The sequence below is a fragment of the Cebidichthys violaceus genome, unplaced genomic scaffold (assembly GCF_023349555.1).
Source record: "Cebidichthys violaceus isolate CVI_PGR_0920_01 unplaced genomic scaffold, fCebVio1.0.p SCAF_2, whole genome shotgun sequence".
NCBI lineage: Eukaryota > Metazoa > Chordata > Actinopteri > Perciformes > Stichaeidae > Cebidichthys > Cebidichthys violaceus.
Window position 1 is genome coordinate 16431372 of NW_027176372.1, and position 18837 is coordinate 16450208.

An 18837-nucleotide genomic window follows, 5' to 3' on the forward strand; every position below is an offset into this window, starting at 1 on the left:
AAACAGAAAAAAAACACATTCTTGGAGAGATCTTCAGAAGTCTCTGGCGTACCACTCCATTCACCCAAACAGACGGGGCTCGCTGCTGACGCCATGTGCATGCACAACAAGGCCTGAAAGGTTCACTCTGCTCGCTGCGCATCTACAGTGGAACGGTTCTAGCAAACAAAGCATTTCTACGTGCAACACATGGAGGACAAAAGACAGACACGGTACACATGCTAAACCTGTGACCCACGTTAGTTATAGGTCCCGTATATCTGGTGTACTGCAGCGTGTTATAGATGTGATTTAATCTTAGCTGAAATGGCACAGCTTCAAGTCCTCCTCCTTAGCACGTTCTGCCATCGCTGCACATCAAGGTTACACTGTGTCAACGCCGATATTTCATATTCTTGCCCCGATGAAACAGGAGCGGGCATATTTTGGGGTTGGGCAGGGATAGCTTTTGTCTCCGACTCCCACTTTTGAGGCCCAGTCGAGCTCCACGGCCCATCTGAGATGGTACAACTTCAAAGCCCGCTCCCTGGGATCAATACTTAAAGTAGTACCTCCATTCACACCATGACAAATTACTCATCTGCTTTCTCCCTCTCTTTCTTTTACTGTTAGTCCCTGATGCCCTGCTACCATCACCCTGCTTTGCCAGTCTCAGTTTCACCCTGCAGTTAATCTGCTGGGTGGAGTGATGCGCGCTTGGGGAACCAACAAGGGGAAGATGAAGGAGATGAAGAAAGAGGGGGAATGGGGGGGGGGGGGGGGGGGGGGGGGGGGGGGGGGAGTGAGCGATGGCCATGCATTATTGAGCAAACAGAGTGGAGTTTTTAGGGGATAAATGTGAAAGCATGTTTAGGGACAACCTTTTCCCTTCTCCCTCCCTTCATTTCTTGCCCTCCCTCCAACTTTCCTTTCCCCACGAGGATCGCCACATCTCTTATTCAGTAGGGAGGTTAAAAATTCAAAGCTGGGAGGGAGGAGGAGGTGCGGGGAGGAAAGAGAGTACCTGAAAATGGTCAAAATGAAGGAATATCTTCAGGGAGTTTTCTCAAGTGCTAATCTAGAGAGCTCCTTGCTTTGATTAGGCGCGTGTGTGTGTGTGGTGAGGGGTGAGGGAAAGTAAGAGGACAGGGGAGGTAGGGAGGTAGAGAGAGAGAGAGAGAGAGAGAGAGAGAGAGAGAGAGAGAGAGAGAGAGAGAGAGAGAGAGAGAGAGAGAGAGAGAGAGAGAGAGAGCAGACGTACACTTTCACGCAGTGCAGTGTAGCACACAGCATGGTGAAAAATTAAGGTGCCTGCAGGGCGAAGCAGAACCAACATCTCACAGAACACGACACATGCAGATACTGAGTAATGGAGCAAGGGCTTCAGCATGCACACACACACACACACACACACACACACACACACACACATCTATGAGCACGAAAACACAGGAGCAAACCAACTGTAATTGACCAAGGAAGGAACGTGCACACACACACACACACACACACACACACACACACACACACACACACACACACATCTATGAGCACGAAAACACAGGAGCAACCAACTGTAATTGACCAAGGAAGGAACGTGCACACACGCACACACACACAGCATTATTGTACTCACATAAACTATGCATACAAGTCTAATTTATTGTGCTTACAGGTCCACGACACATCAACACATACGTTTTAGTCCACACACACACTCCCGTCACACGGTAACTGGTAGCAAATTAAGGTCAGAAAGTGGAGCACGGCCTGGTCCACCAAGCCTTGTAAATACCATCGGTGTCGGCGTAAATGCCACTGGGTTATCCCCATTACACACATCCTCCACAGCTGGAAGCCAGGGACATTACGACACCAGCGGCAATAAAAGCTGGGTTACTAAACAAACACACACACACACACACACACACACACACACACACACACACACACACACACACACACACAGAGCTCACATACACCCTAGCCTAGTGCGCACACACACACACACACACACACACACACACACACACACACACACACACACACACACACATGGAGATAAACAAGATAACGTGTGTATTAACAAAGTTGGAACAAGTGTGTGCAAAGTTTGGGTGAAATTGATAGTTTTAATATGTGTGACTGCGTGAGGACCCTAAAGACATGGTGTGAGCCATCAGCATAATGGGGGAGATAGTCTAATAGCACCCTAATAACTCAGGAGCTAGCAAACACGGCGTCAGTAGCAGCTCAAGGCTACTGTTAAACAATTCTACTCCGATAGGAGCGTTGGACTTTAAAGGACACTTTCAAATGCCTCTGTTGCTGCCATCTATCTTGCCTTTTCTCATTTTACAGCTTGCTTTATCTTCACCCCCCCTCCCTCCACCAGTCCTCCGTCATTTTTCTGGTTCCATCCGTCGTTTATTGTATTCTCTTTTCATAAGAACCCTTTTTATCAGGCAGAGATAAGAGAAGACAGATGAGCAAATCAGGAGAGAGAAGAGGAAGGAGGATGGGGGGGTTAATGCTCCTATCTTGTCAACTCCATCTTTGAAGTTGTTGCTCTTTACCACTCCATTTTTTTTAATGTATGCTATCAGTGACATCAAAGTGGGCTAAGCCTCTTGCGTGTGTCTATGAGTGTGTCACTGCCCTCAGGGATAGGTAGCTAATATTGCAAAAGAATAAACAGAGGGAGTCGCTGAGGCGGGGAAGCGCAGTCATCCACAGTCAATCTGCACTCTGACTCTTTCTTCTCTTCTCTTTATCTCTCCCCCTTCCTCACGATTAACAGGATTTCTAATCATAGACGCAGCCTCGGTGTGACTTCTCTTCCTCAACCAGTCAATATGGAAAATGAAAGCACCTCTACCTCCACAAACACTTTGACACCTCAGAGATGCAGGTTTGCACATGTGTAAGTCCGCGCACACGCACACACACACACACACACACACACACACACACACACACACACACACACACACACACACACACACACAAAGCGTATATAGGAAATACAGGACGGGGGAGGAAAGGAAAAGAAAAAGAGTATGCTGCTGTTACCAAGAGGAGCCAAACAGGAAGGAAGAGTGGGTGGAAGAGTGTAGGTGTGCATACATATATGCCTTCATACCCACAACATTCCATCTCTGTTCAGATTTTTTTTTTTCTTCCCTCTTGGCCTCAGTGAAAAGAGACCGAATCACGAACACTGGGGATACTTAGCATCTGTAACAAGCTTTTGAGTTTATCAGCCAATCCCTCAATTAAAGATACACACAAGCACACACACACACACACACACACACACACACACACACACACACACACACACACACACACACACACACACACACACACACACACACACACACACACACACACACACACACACGGAGGCTCTCTCAGTCGCTGCACAGCTGTCATATCACTGGGAACATTGAAATGGTAATGGTGTTAGGATGAGACGTTGGAACGCTGGCTGGCTGACCGACTGGCTGGGAGAGGAGCCGAGTGAAGCGAAGAAAGCCTATTCCGTTTAAAAACAGGATAATCTCCAGGAAAGAGAAAAGGCAGCAAGGAGATTAGGCACACACAGCGGTAATGCTCCGGTATGAGTACACTTAGCTCATTTGCATGTAAAACAGAGGAGAGAGAGATATAACGAGGGAGGGATGGAATGGAGAGAATGAGTGGGACAAAAGCATATATGAATGTGTGTGTGTGTGTGTGTGTGTGTGTGTGTGTGTGTGCGCTTACATGTGTATATTTCTGCCTGTGCATGTGAGAGAGCTGTTGCTTTTGGCAATGAGAGCCAATTTGAGCACACACAGATGTGTTTGAACCTGATAAGGCCTGATGAATGAGCGGCGTTTTGCGGCTGTTCCTCAACCATAAAGAGACGGTGAATGAGGGAACGCTCGCTATTGCCGCACTGAGAATACACACCGCGGCTTAGAGAGCAGAGCGGAGCCAGCCTAATGCAACGCTACTGTTAAGGGCTTAAGAGGTATAGTTGGGATTTTAAACTTAAGCACCGGTACACATAAGCGTGCACGCAACACAACCTGGAAACATCAAATCTTTCCTGTACAGGTTCTACCTGCGTATTGAAAAGCTAGTCTATATATATACGGGCTGTAGGTGCCGGTCCGATTTAAGTCCCTCACAGACACCACTGAGCATAGTTATCCAATCGTCTGGCCATTTGTTGTTGGCAAAAAGATATGTGTGTGTGTGTGTGTGTGTGTGTGTGTGTGTGTGTGTGTGTGTGTGTGTGTTGGGGAGGGGGGTGAAAATAGGTAAGAGTAGAAACGGCTGCATCCCGAAATGGAATGAATAGAGAATGGATGGAAAGAATACTTTGGTATTTTCTACAGCATTAGTGACCTTTGCATTAACCTGCTTCTCTTTCTACAGCCCCAGTCTGAACACTGCATGATTTATTAACAGGGCCTGCTTCTGTGCGCTGCACAAGTACAAACATATACAGAGATAGATACACACACACACACACACACACACACACACACACACACACACTCACAGAGAACTTAAAACACATTACACACATGCTTTTCAAAGCCAATACTAATTTAGCACAATCGCACAAGCAGGCACAAACACTCTCATGGCTTAATAAAGTGTGCCCATTCCTCATTTAGTCGTCTTAAGTGCTTTATTAGTACATATTTTAAACAGTCTCAGGAGACTGCAGCTCCGAGTCTACACATCCCCATAAACTCTTATCTGAAACTCTCGCTAATTATGCGCATGCAAACATACACAACAAACTCAAATGCAACTCACAAATGCTTCTTGGCTGTGACCCAGAGGGGATCCAACAGTGGAAAACAAACATCTTCTGGAAGTGGGCTGTGTGGGGATTATGAAACTGGGATGGAGGAGGAAGGAGGAGGAGGAGGAAGGAGGAGATGGAGGAAGGGAAGAAAGGAGCCCATTGAAGTAAAATTGAAGTTTCTCACCTGTGGTCATTTTCATCAAAAACTAAACTTAATTTATCAGGCCTGTCAAGTGTGGAGCATCGACTGCACGGCCATCAGGTATAGAATCAGAAGAGACACTAGACCACGATGTATTGTCTGTGAACTATGCCTTATAGATGACTAAAAGGGGAAATCAATACATCACACAGCTGACATGTTTTGTAACAGCCTTGCAATCAGTTTGCTGTAATATAAAAATCAGAACAGTGCCAGGAGGCGTGTGTGTGTGTGCGTGTGTGTGTGTGTGTGTTTGTGTGTTTGCGCAAGTTATTTCATTAGCATGGACATTTTCCTTCGGCTGACAATAACCTTGAGCGAGTAGCGCTGTAACGAAAACAAGTCACCAAGTGTGGTGAACTTTGTTTAGCAGAAGACGTAATGACCTCATCAACAACACTGCAGCATATTTCTCCGCGCCTCTTGGTCTTCCATTGCTAATACACGACACATCTCATCCCTTTAACTGACTACAACCTGAGAGAGGCCCCCAGGCAAGCACTAGCACGGTCTTGCTGATTGGTGGCTCATTAAGGTGAAAAGTGAATAGAGCAGACCTGAGAGGGAACTCAGCAACACAAATACATCACATACATCACACACACACACACACACACACACACACACACACACACACACACACACACACACACACACACACACACACACACACACACACACACACACACACACACACACACAGAGAAGGAAATTGATTTCTTCAGAACACAGGCAGATCAAAAGGCTTATTATAATTGGTTTGTAAATGCAGTGGAGCTCACCCACCCACTCTCTCCGCTCTCACCAGCATACAGGCACCTCTTGCACTGACAAAACACGCATTCATCGGTAAATAAATCTGACTTTTATAGAAAGCGAAGGTGCTGTTGCATGTGTAGGTGTGATATGCAGCGATATACATTTGATGACATCCCAAAGTGACTCCTTTGGGTGGGTGGGTGGTGAGGTGGGGGATCTCCAGTGGAAAAGAAAAATGAGGTTGTCGTACAACAACGGCCCACAGAAGCATAGCAGTAGAGGCTGAGACACAGAAGAGGGTTCGGGTGTAAAGGCTGGAGAATTGGGATATGAAAATGATCCTCACATTATGAGGATTAATAATCATATATGCTCCTGGCCCTTTTCTCTTCTTTTCTCTCTCGAATCAAATTAATCACCAACGTTCCCCCTAGCCCAGCCTTTCCCTCTGCTCACTCTTCATTTTTTTCACCCACCTCCTCCTCCTCCTCCTCCTCCTCCTCCTCCTCTCACTCTCCCTCATTCTTTTGCTAATTGGGCTATCTGAGGTGCCGACTTCAAAAGGCACCTGCTATAGAACCCTGTCTGAAAAAGTGAGAAGAGGACAGTTAAGGATATCTACACGTATTAGAAGAACAATATGGATTCTAGCCTCGTCACCATCCTACACTTTCCAAAACAATGGGTATCGGCATAAAGACCATCTGTGCTTTGATTCTGCTCACCCGTTATTGTTACTATTACTAAAAGAAAGAGAAGAAAACAAATACTAAAAAGTCAAAAACAGACACAAGCTCTGCAAAATGAGGAATGGAGAAGCAGTAGCTTAAGGGAGAATGTGGGGATAAGCCGTCTGAAACCTTACATACCACACATACTTGCTCATCTAAACAACTTGGCTGTTTAAAATTGCAAATAGTCATATCAGGTCTCTGATTATAAGCTCTTAAACTCGCAAAGCCCAACAATGGGAAAGAAAATAGTCTTTTCCACACGTCTACAGGAAGAAGAAGGCAGTATACCAAGGCTTCTCCAGTATAAATATTGCAGTGGAGTTTGGCTAGTTATGTCAAAATAAATGATTGTGAATATCAAGCTGTATCATCGTCATCAAGCTGTACAGATGTGTCGTCGTGTAAACTCTGAAAGAATATGGCCAAACAGCTCCCAGAGGGGGTGCACTTTGGGAAAACGCTGGCAGTCTTCGACTGGAAAAGATAAAGTTAGGTGAAGCTTTTCTCAAATGGTAGTCTGGACATGTTAATCTCGTGCCTGATTTTAGAACCATTGTTGAAAACATGTCGTCGAGTAGGCTCAATGCTGGAATATGATTTTATCAGGCAGAAGGATGTGAAGTTACTACATTAAAAAACACCACAGAATTCAGGAAAGACAAAATTCTCTATGATATATTTGCTGTAGATGCTTACAGATTTTTTACACATGCATAAAGATACAGAAGGAAACTGATGTTAGGTGTCTGATAACAGCTTTAGTGGCTTATCACACAAATTGCACTAAAAATAGTCTGGTAAGTTCAGAAAATCACATCACTTTACTGAAATGCAGCTTTTAAAACCAGGAAAAGACAACACTTATGCCATGTTACCATATTATAATATCCCAAATCTAAGACGATATCTAGTCGCAAACTACAAAATATATCTATACTGTGTGCGTGTGTGTGTGTGTGTGTGTGTGAGTGTGTCAAAGTGTGAAATTATGTTCATGAGAGCCATGTGCAGCCAGAGGGCGTGTCTGCCACCATCAGCTCTGTGCTCTTCTACCGAGCCTAAGAGGTCAACACCCCTGACCCTGCCCTGAGCACACTACCCCTACACCCCCCACACACACACACGTCTCTTTTCTGTGTGTGTGTGTGTGTGTGTGTGTGTGTGTGTGTGTGTGTGTTACCCCAGCAGCACTTCTGGGCAGCTGATCGAGAGGAGGAAGAAAGGTCAGGAAGAGTCAGCGGTGGTTCGATGTGTTGTCTGTCTGTCTGTCTGTCTGTCTGTCTGTCTGTCTGCTGGGTAACGAGGAATGGGAGGCGCGAGAGGAGGAGGAGGAAAAAGGGAAGATGAAGAAGAGTGAAGCCGGGCTTCCAGAAATGAGGGATTAGGAGAAGGACGGGGAGGTCAGGAGGAATGTATTACGCCTCGAGCGTAAGTGTTTAAGCAAGAGAAGGACGGACAAGAGGTGAAGGGTCAGTCTGTATAAGCAGAGCTGCTTGCTTATTGGGCATGTATGCATGCACAGCCACAGCCACACAGATATGTACTCTACACAGTGAGGATTAAACCTCACATGCACACTGAGAAAAAATAGAAGATGCTTACACAACAGCTCAACGAAAACCCAATTCTGTTCTGAAGAATGTGTTATTAAACCAAACCTCAACAGATTCAAGCAACACGGAGGAAATGAACAACACTTACAGAGTAATAAACACACTGGACCAGGTCTCTCACACACACACACACACACACACACAGTACATCCACACAGACAGGTGTGGGGCTATGAAAAGGCCACGGTGTCTTTATAGTCCGCTCTCAGAAAAGGTTATTAGACATCAACCGGAACGAGCGGCTGTCTCAGCCAATAAAAAGTGGAGGCGTGGGTGCACGAGCCAAGGGGGGTGGAGGGGTCAAATCCAGGAGTGACAGGCGGACGTTAGGACTCGCCATACAGGTGAATGTAGACAGGACAGCTGCCAACACTGACATTTAACTGACATCAACGGCTAGCATCAGCCATGTGTGCATGTGCACTTCTGTTTATGTATATGACAAGAGCACGAGTCGGTGTGTGTGTGTGTGTGTGTGTATATATATAATTCTATCTGACCTTCAGATTCAGTCTCGGTACACACACACACACACACACACACACACACACACACACACACACACACACACACACACACACACACACACACACACACACACACACACACACACACACACGTCTGTCTGTGATTTCCTGGTGTCCCGGTTACGATATGAATATGGAGGAGTTGGAGCAGAAGGCTCAGTGACACCGGGACAAGGTGATAGGAGTGGACAGGTGTGCGTGTGCGAGCGTACGGCCGTGTGTCAGCGCTTTGTGCCAGGACAGCAGGTGGCTAGTCAAAGGACATCAGTGACCTTCTCCTTCTCCCTCTCCCTCTGCCCTCCTCTCTTTGTCCATCTCTCCCTCCGTCCCCGAGTCCCAGCTCCTCTCACCCGGGCCGCTCTGTCTCTGAACAACGAGTCTCGGCGCGCGTCGAGAAGATTGAATGCATACACAAACACAGGTGTGGGTGGTTTATTCATGAACTGGTGTGAGAAGCTGCTTTGACACGGCGTTACTGAATAATGTAAATGTGCAGCGTGTCCTCCAAGTAGAGGGAAGGGGAAGGTTGAGAAAGGCTGGAGAGGATGTGTGAAAAAACAGACTAAATGAAAGTGGGTGCGTGATATCCTTACCTTTAGTGGCTGATGGACGCAGGAGGATTGAAAGGGGAGGGATGTGGGAGAGGAGAGACACAGAAAAAGACATCGCTGATTACTGTGAAACACAACATGATGACAGCAGTAGTAAAAACATACAAGCCACACACTCACTCTTTGTCTGCGAGGAGAAGGCCAAGGTGAGTTTGGCAAAGAGCTCATTGTTTTCAAATTGCTCCTCTTTCGCCGTGGTCCAGAAACTATTCTCAGAGAGCTCCTCAGGTCCAATCTAAGGGAGAGAAACGACAGTATGTATGGAGAGAGAGAGAGAGAAAGAGGGAGACGGGGAGATTAAAGAGAGATGTATTGTATCTGTTAGATAACCATATCATCAAATTGACTCAATTTTCCCCAAAACGGTCATCCGTGCACCTGGCAAAGAATGAAATGAGCAGATAAAGAAGTCGGCATTACAAACGAAACAGCCGGGCTGTAAAAGGAAAAGGCAGGAGTATGATTTGGGGGGGGGGGTGCGTCGAGAAGGGTGAAGGAAAGATGGAAGGCACAAAAAGGAAAGAAAGAGAAGGAAACAGGTAGTTATTTTCTCTAATCTTTGCACACTGTCTCTACTACAAAGCATCCAGAGCTTCACACACAGAAATGCAAAGAAATACAGAGGCTTCCTCTTTCTTCACCCTCCCTCTCTGTTTCCCTCCCTTTGTCTTGGTGTTGCTCGTCTCTCGATTTCTCTCTTCTGGTCACAAGTCAAAATTTACTTTGTACGATTTTTCCCTTCACTTTCTGAGTGCTCTCATTAAAAGAAAAAGAGAAAAAGAGAAAGTGAAACACAGAGAGCGAGAGAGAGAAAGCAGTGGTAGTAAATTTACAGATATCAGTTCTTTCATTATGGACAAAGCCTCAGGGATGGGGGCGAAGGACGGAAAAGACAGAGTAGGGAGAGGAAATGTGATATGGGGATGAGCTGAAGGAGCAAGAAAGAAAAGCAAGAAGAAAAAAAAGGAGGATGAGACCAAGCCAGAAGAAAAAAAAAAAAAAGTTAATTTAAATTACAAAAGAATACTGTCCTTTCTAGCAGCAATTTAATTATCTTTCAGTGGCGCAGTTAAAAGAAGAAGGCTTATTAAAAAGCAATTTCTGTGACATCCTCGTCAAACACTCTCCCCAGCCCGAGAGAGAAAGAGAGCGAGAGAGAGAGAGAGAGAGAGAGAGAAGCTAAATGCTGATGAAGTCTGCTGAAGCCATTAAACAGTAGCTTTAGGCTAAAGAAAGACAGAGGGCCGTTTTGATGTTTTAACCATCACAGATGAGAGAGTGGAGAAGAACATGAAGCACATAGTCATGAGACACACGTATGCATGCGAGTCACTTTGGGTCAGAATCTCACTATTAAAGCTCTGAAGCTCTCACACTGTTAAAGAACACCCTGAGCTATTTCAAACCATGCTGTTAAACTTATACACACAAACTATAGATTACATTACAATCATTTAGAATAAAACCCCTCCCTGTTTTATGAGGAGCTGGAATACAGCATGACGTGTTGAATCAAAGAATGTGCAAATTGCATATTTAGTTTCCCCACAATATTTCTACGTCACCAGATAAGTGATTCAAAAGTGATTATATATCGAACCATCTATGTCAGGACCGACCTTGCTCCAGTTGGCTCTCTTCAGCTGGACTTCAGGCTTGTAGTCCTTCTTAGGCTGGAGGCCGTAAGGCAGTGGGGGTGGTGCAGGGGCCCCCCAGCCCCCCATGCCAAATGGTGGAGGTGGAGGCATGCCTGGGCCTGGAGGTGGGGGAGGGATACCGGGAAACCCAGGCGGTGGTGGTGGCGGTGGAGGTCCCATCCCAGGTAAGGGAGGAGGGGGTGGCGGTCCTGACATGCCAGGGAGGGGCGGGGGTGGTGGAGGGCCTGACATGCCTGGGAGGGGCGGGGGTGGTGGAGGTCCTGCCATGCCTGGTAGAGGAGGTGGAGGAGGAATACCGGCTTGACCCGGTAGAGGAGGAGGGGGAGGTGGCATGCTTGCATGGCCTGGCATAGGTGGGAGAGGAGGTGGAGGGGGTATACCTGCATGTTGGCCTGGGAGAGGAGGAGCAGGAGGTGCCACAGGAACAGTAACTGTGACGACTTTGGTCTTGGCCTCTTCCAGATCTTTAGACAGCTTTTCAGTCTGCAGGGAAGTAAGGATACAGCATGTTATCATGAATATTGATTCAAATACTCCTAAAACACCTACTACTGTAAATCTTCACACCGCATACAGTAACTCATCATATTAGCATGACTCGACTGTGTATTGTTTGGCTTTTGTTCCTTGAATTGACATTCATTTTGTAGAGCTTTGGCAATTTCCACCACTTTCAATGAATAGCCGGTGCCAACAAGAGAGATTAGATTCGAGGGAATAAAAAAAGCAGAACAAAAGAGGGGAAAGAGCAACATAGAAATGGATTAAAGACTGGGCAGGATGGAGTTTTGGGAGAGAATGGAGGACAAGGCCCAGAGAGAAAAACAGAACAGGGAGGGAATTAAGTCCACAGAGGAATTTATAAGAAAAACTTTTAAAGAGGACAAACTTCTAAATTAGACATGAGGGTGAAAAACACTGAAATACTAATCTCAGTATTTACATCAGTGAGGAGCCAATTCTTGAGAAAACTGTCCAAGTCATTTAAGTCAGCCGGCTAATACTGGTCCCTGAGAGACGACTGGGCTTTGAATGGGAATATACTATACGATATATGAAACCTTTAAGAGTTGACTTACTGTACGTGTTCTTCTTAGGTGTGTGTAAACGGTGCGCACGTGAAAAGAGTGTCTGTATGCCGCGTGACAAATTGTTTGTGTCGTTTCCTCGGACTTTGAAAAGGAGACAGCAACGGACATAAAGGGCCTCTGAGGCAAGCTTTCTTAGCGAGGCAGCAGATGAAGAGCTGGGCACCGCATCACACGGAGGAACAGTGAGAGATCTCTACATGTGAAGAAATCTTCGATGGGCAGCGCCTCAAACGATGAGAAAGTGAGCCATCTTAGTATGGAAGCTTGTCTGATGCCTGGATGGCGATGCCGTTGATGCGTTGGACCACTGTGTGCATATGCGCGTGTTTGGGCTTTCGCGTGGCGGGACGATGACTGTGCTGGCATCGGCCACTTTGGATGAAGCTCATTTTGGAAGCTGTTTAGTTCTCTTACACACACACACACACACACACACACACACACACACACACACACACACACACACACACACACACACACACACACACACACACACACACACACACACACACACACAGGAACATCTTCATGTGGTTATGAGCACACATGCACAGAGGCAGACTGTTCTGGGTCACTTGGTGTGTTTGTGAGTTCGGGTGTCACTGTGAGGCAAAGTCCAGCTGGTGTGGCAGCAGGACACTGACAGCTAAACAATCCTCATCTTTGCCCCCGACTGTATGAGTGCACAAACACGAGCATAAGCACACGGACACACGGACACACGGACACACACACACACACACACACACACACACACACACACACACACACAGACACACACACACACACACTCCTTTTAGTTGTTTTTTTTCCTTTTTTCAAGCAGTTGGCTAAATCATTTAAGGCCATGGGGCTTTTGTGTTCGTGTGGGTGTGTGCATGGATGTTGGACAACTTTTTGTTGCTTAAGACTTCTGCAATATTGTATTTATCTAAGCCAAAAAATATTTTACTTCTTGCAGCTTTAGCAGAAGTTTTCTGTACGCGTTTCCGGGACATTAAACCAGACTGATTAAATTATCTGACTCCAGCTTTATTGATTCCATTCATTCCTAATGTTCTGGTTCTTTTATATTGACATTGGCATCAAGCAATGATGAGTTCTGTATGAAATCAGTTTGAGCTGGTCAAACTTTCCACGAAGATATTTGGAAGTGTCAAACTGGGTTCAACGCAATTTTTTATTTCAGTTTATTTCATGGGGGATGAGGTCCTTATCCATAGTCTGTGTATTACCCAGCTACCACAGTAGATGGTGGTCAGCACACTTCTTTTAGGTGTAACTGTACCACTATTGATAATTACCTCATACACTTCAAAAGATCCAAACTATCCCTTTAAGGTTAATTCACTTAATGAAACAGCTTCCATTTAGATATTGAGGGAGTTGAATTAAAAAGGCATCGAGTCCCACATGGACAGGTTGGTGGACGTGTGTGTTTGTGTGTACCTGCTGTTGCAGAGTGGTGAGCTGTTGTTGTAGTCCCTGGTTCTCCTTTTCTTGCTCCAGCTTAGAAGTGGCCAGCTGTTCCTTCTCTTGGCTCAAGTCCTGCAGCTTCTGCTCATAGTCACCCTCCAGCTTCTTCAGCTCCACCTGCAACTCGTGGCGTGCTGTCAACTCGGAATCCAGCTGATGCACATGTGAAGGGTCGAAGAGGGAGACACACACTCGGTTACAGCACCCGTAGCGGGCTAGGCAGAACTTTTTAGTGGCTTTATAACGTTTGTGTAGCGGTCAAATTTAAGAAGCATTATCTTGAGGGTCTGTGAACAATATTTTCTCAGATTTTCACTCAGGCACTAACAAAAGGTCCCATTTGGCACCACGACTGCAAAGATACTTGTTATAAAGTAAAAAATGTGTGAAACAAAGAATGGATACACTACTACAGGATTAAGGTGTTCGAAGGCTTAATCATTTTACAAACTATTTTATTAAAAGGATGATTTAAAAAAATGAATACTCCACATAAATATCCACCCTGAAGCTACCAAAACACCGCGGTACTCCAATGAACGACGGGAACAAAGAGTGTCTGTATGCACAAGCTTTTAGTCTCCCTCTTGAAACTGCAGCAGTTTCCGTAACTCAAAGACCTGTAGAAGCAATTTCCTGCAGTCTAGTGCTTTCAGTTTCATTGTATAATTTACACTGCAAATTAGTGTCAATTATTGAGTTAGGGTGCTTCAGTGCACTTGTATGAGCTCACTTCTCACTTCCATTTTAAAGCCTTCACATGCAGAAAAAAACAGAAAGAGAAACATTTTACCCCCCCAACTTGAATTTGTTTCACTTTCATACATTTTCAAGGATTGTTCCCTTCTAGGACACTTGACAAAGGGGATAAGAGTGTTCCAACAGATGACTACATGAACACACAGACACACGGCAGTTTAATTTGCTGACAGCAGATCCGTTACTCTCACTGTCAGCGTCCTGACAGCCTCATCCCTAATTTCTACCAAAGAGACGGCCTGCAATTACCTCGTCATAGACAGCTAGCACAGTGGTGTGTGTGTGTATGTGTGTGTGTGTGTGGTCAAAGTGTGTTCCTTTAATATGTGTTTGTGTGGATGTACACGTGTTCAATGGATATGATCCCATGTGAGTGTGTGCCTGAATCAACGTTAGTCTGTACTCAATTATCCTGTCACTGGGACAGAAACATCAGGGCAGCAGCACGCCGCAATCAAGCCATTTACCCCCCTTGTGTGGACCCAAGTGTGTTGCTTGTGTTTTATGCTAGCCTGTATGAGTATTGGTCTGTCAGACACGTGTATGCTCATTCTATTAGTCACCCTCGGTCCCTCCTTTTTTTTCTCATTTGTCATCCCGTGTCAGACAAACACGGCTTGCATAGAATTTAATTACAATCCCAATGTGTCTATGTGTGAGCGGGGAAAAGTTAGCTTTTACAATGTATGATTGTAATAGCTTGTGTGCTTCTGGGATGACAGGTAAATATGTCCGTGGGTATGGCAATGCTGTTGTTATGTGTGTGTGTGTGTGTGTGTGTGTATTTGGGATTTCCAAAGTGTGTATTTCACCTTCTTTTCCAGCTCGACAGCCTTGGCCTCGCTGGTTTCTACCTTGGTCTGGTCCACCATGTTGTCTGTGGACACAGAGGACAGAAGAAAGGAAAAGAGAAAAAAGGCAAAAAGAAGGTGGTGGGTGAGATAAGGGTTTCAGACAGCGCACCTGCACACGTCTGGGCGTGAAGACATCGCACCCTTCAGTCTGGCACATACTGCGCTCCCACATACATTCACAAACAGATGCACACAAACAGAGCAAGCCTCCTATCCGTCTCCCTATTTCTTCCTTTATCACACTGCTCAAACTGGAGATCCGTGAGAAGATTGTGGAGGCATCTCATTACAACAGGGTGCCATCTGTTGCATGCTGCTTCTACACAGCATTACCGTTTAAGCCTACACTACATACACCTTTGTCCCACTGTGGGGATGTGTGAGAGAGGTGGGAGCACACTTATTTCCCTCTATGCGAAACACATCTCACACCAATTTCTATAAAATTGTTGGATTAAAAAAAAAGAAAGACCATATAACAGTCTGGAAGTAATCCATTATCCGAGGTTCTGCTCGGCAGAGGACAAGGTGAGGAGGACACCGGCTGACCAACAGGGTACTTTTACAGAATAATTGCAGGGCCTACAGGTGGTTCAGTGCCCAGGGGCTTACCGAGCATGTGCAGTAAAAGAACTAATTAGCATGAAGATGAATGCCACAAAGTCACTGGATCAAAGACAGCTAATCACGATGCCCAGGAGAGGCATCAAATGGATAGATAGCAGAGATAGAAGAGAAGCGAAAATAGAAAAGTAGATTACATGTTGTGAAGAAAAAAAGAGTAGAAAAAGAAGTTGAAACTATGCAAGATGACTTATATCTAGATAAGCTAGTGAGAAAGGCAGCGCAAAATGAGAAATCTATTTTGTGAAAGAGAAGATTTTGCCTGGATGAAAGAACTCCACATTAATATGCCAACCCACATACAATTTCCGAGTGTGCATTTCTGTATGAGTTTACATGGTTATTGGATGTGTAATGGAGGAGGGGGGGGGGGGGTGTTACTTCTGTCATGGTGGCTAGGCTAAATGGGACAAACTTCGAATAGAGAGCACTAAGGGAGCCAGAATGTAGCAGAAAAACTGTGCTGAATTTCAGAGTTCAAAGAAAAACACTAAATAATGCATGCAGGGCAGAATTGGGCTGCTTTCCACCGATAATAACTCTGGCAGCCTTAAAGGAGGCCAGCCAGCCTGTGTGTGTGTGTGTGTGTGTGTGTGTGTGTGTGTGTGTGTGTGTGTGTGTGTGTGTGTGTGTGTGTCAGGACGCATTTAGAAGCAGTGCAATTAGAGCCTCCTGCGGTGAGCAACGGAGACCTGCCATAAAGGAGTATTGAACTCTTGAGACATGGCCTGCACCTCCATTATGCTCTGGTTTAGTTAGCAGGTGTTTCCTCATCAACATTTAGTCTTTCAAGTGCACATGCACTTTAGTAGTATGTACCACTTTTCACCAAAATTCAGCATTTCATGTGTGTGTATAATAGAGTGACAGGAAATGACATGGATCAGTGGCCATCATAATACTTTCCAGTAAGCTGCTAGGAATGCTGCGTCTTGCTCATGGGCACCAAGATGACAGGCTCACAATTTGACTGAAAAGTCTTTAAACTATAGTCAGGTGCCCATATGTAAGTCAAAACTGTCTCAGCTTGCTGTAATCATTCCTCTTTTCATACAGGCCATTAAAAGACCCTCTCAATTCTCGACAGTTCTCGTTCTGTGCCAAAAAATGTATTCCAAACTCAATCTGAAGCCAATATGAGGCTTCAGCAGTCTCAGTTAATCAAATGAATTGAGCATCTCCCAAAGTCAAAGTCTTTTCAGAATTCCCTTTTTCTGTTTTGCTGAGCTGCAGTGGAGGCGTAGCGACACAAAGAGGGAACTGTGTACTGAGAAGACAGCAACTTTGGAAGGTACCTGATTTCATTAACTCAAACTGCTGAAGGCTCACATTAGCTTCAGATAAACATTCCGGCACAGAGCGAGTTTGGAAGCGCATTAGGAGCGGATCTTTAAATGGACGCTATGAAAGAGAGGAATGCTCACAGCAAGCAAAACGCAGTTTTTTTAATGATCATATGGGCACCCGACTATTGTTTTAAAACAGACTGGAAAAATGATGACCCTGTCGTTTAAACAGAGGGGATGCTTGCAGACATGGACACTTTTATTATGCTGATACTTACAACACTAGTGCCTGAGAGTTACCATCTAACCAATCTATCATCATGGGATCAAACATGGGAGGAGGACAAAGAAACCTACTATATTGTGAAATCAGACTCTGAGAATTCTTGGTTTGAGATAAAGCTTTTGTCCTCTTGATAAAGATCATTTTATACCCCGACCTATGACTGTGGAACTTGTAGCCCACACTCGCACACACACACACACACACACACACACACACACACACACACACACACACACACACACACACACACACACACACACACACACACACACACACACACACACACACACACACACACACACACACACACACACCCTCTCTGTGGCGCTACCTTGTGGTATTCTGGAGCCACTACACATTGAACCATAGTTACAAATTGCATTCTACATTGTATTACGAGCAAATTTAGGTTAAATCACATAGGGCAGGTATAATAACAGTCAGTGATTGAAATGAGGTAGGCCAAAGTGAAATAAAAACAGAGCTGTGCCACAATGTTTGACATTTTTTTGTTGGACTATGTGCATTTTGTGTTGACTTGGTCTTTAATGCCTTTGAAAATAAAAATACATTTTGAAGGTGCTGATTGATGGGCAAGAAGGCCCCCGGGGTACACTTGGGGAGGGAAAAGGAAATACTTGATCATGTGTGTGTTCCGGTCTAACGACTCACCTATCAAGCCTTCAATGTTGAGACTGAGGTTACGGCACTTGAAGTCCGGGTCCGCTCCATTCCTGTGAAGTACGATCTGAGCAACACACTCGTCTATCAACTTGTAGTACTGAGGCCTGCAGGAAGGACGGAGTGACAGATTTACAGATAGGTGGATTAGAAGACAGAGAGGAAGAAGGGGTGAGAGACAGCGGGAAGATAAGAGGAGGAGGAGGGTGATGATGGAGAAGGAGAGTGAATGTGGTGCAGGGTAAAAAAAAAAAAAAAGAGAAAGTGTCACTTGCTACAATAAACTTTGAATGTTGTGTCCCCAAAGATAATTATAGCAAATGTATGTATTGTACAATAGCAGTTTAGTCTGCATTAATAGGAAATCGAGTGAGCAGAGGATGGGACTGACAATGAGCAAGTCGGTTCATTTGTTCAGACAAATGTGTGAACACACATGCTTCATCACTCCGTCTTTGTCTGAAACTGGGATTGGCTGTCTGTGTGAGCATGACAGTTTGAGTTTCTTGTCACTAAGATTGATTGTGTGCCACTGTGTTCTTGAGAGTGTGTTGGTGTATGTCCAGCGCCCCGTGTCTGATCAAGCCAGCTTCACACAGACACTCAATTTTGGAGGTGTCTTATTCCCTGACCCCATTAGATGCTGCCAGAGTCACAAACTCAATACTTTATTTATTCTGTCTCCCTCCCTCCCCTGTCTCTCCTAGTCACTCTGCTTTTGTCTAACACTTATTCCACTCCTTCAATATACTTCAAGGGTTTTTTTTCTCCTGAAGCTCAGATTTTTCCGTGGAGCGAGAGAGACATCTAGTGTCAGTCAAGAAAACTGAGTCAAAGTCAAATAGATCTGCATTTGCTGGATCCTGAATCTGGCGTTCTTCACGAGC

At 45.2% G+C, this 18837-nt stretch overlaps 1 protein-coding gene across 1 annotated transcript in view; it reads right to left on the bottom strand.

The window, feature by feature from the left end:
- Positions 1-9056: 9056 nt before the first annotated feature.
- Positions 9057-18837, bottom strand: part of LOC137875949 (protein diaphanous homolog 1) — a 34490-nt gene continuing 24709 nt past the window's right edge. The window contains exons 13-18 of the mRNA XM_068715467.1: positions 17942-18057; positions 15032-15096; positions 13434-13613; positions 10855-11376; positions 9356-9470; positions 9057-9226 (exon numbers count right to left, since the gene is read on the bottom strand). Of these exons, the coding sequence (XP_068571568.1) occupies positions 9057-9226; positions 9356-9470; positions 10855-11376; positions 13434-13613; positions 15032-15096; positions 17942-18057 (1168 nt within the window). The remainder of the gene's footprint in view (positions 9227-9355; positions 9471-10854; positions 11377-13433; positions 13614-15031; positions 15097-17941; positions 18058-18837) is intronic.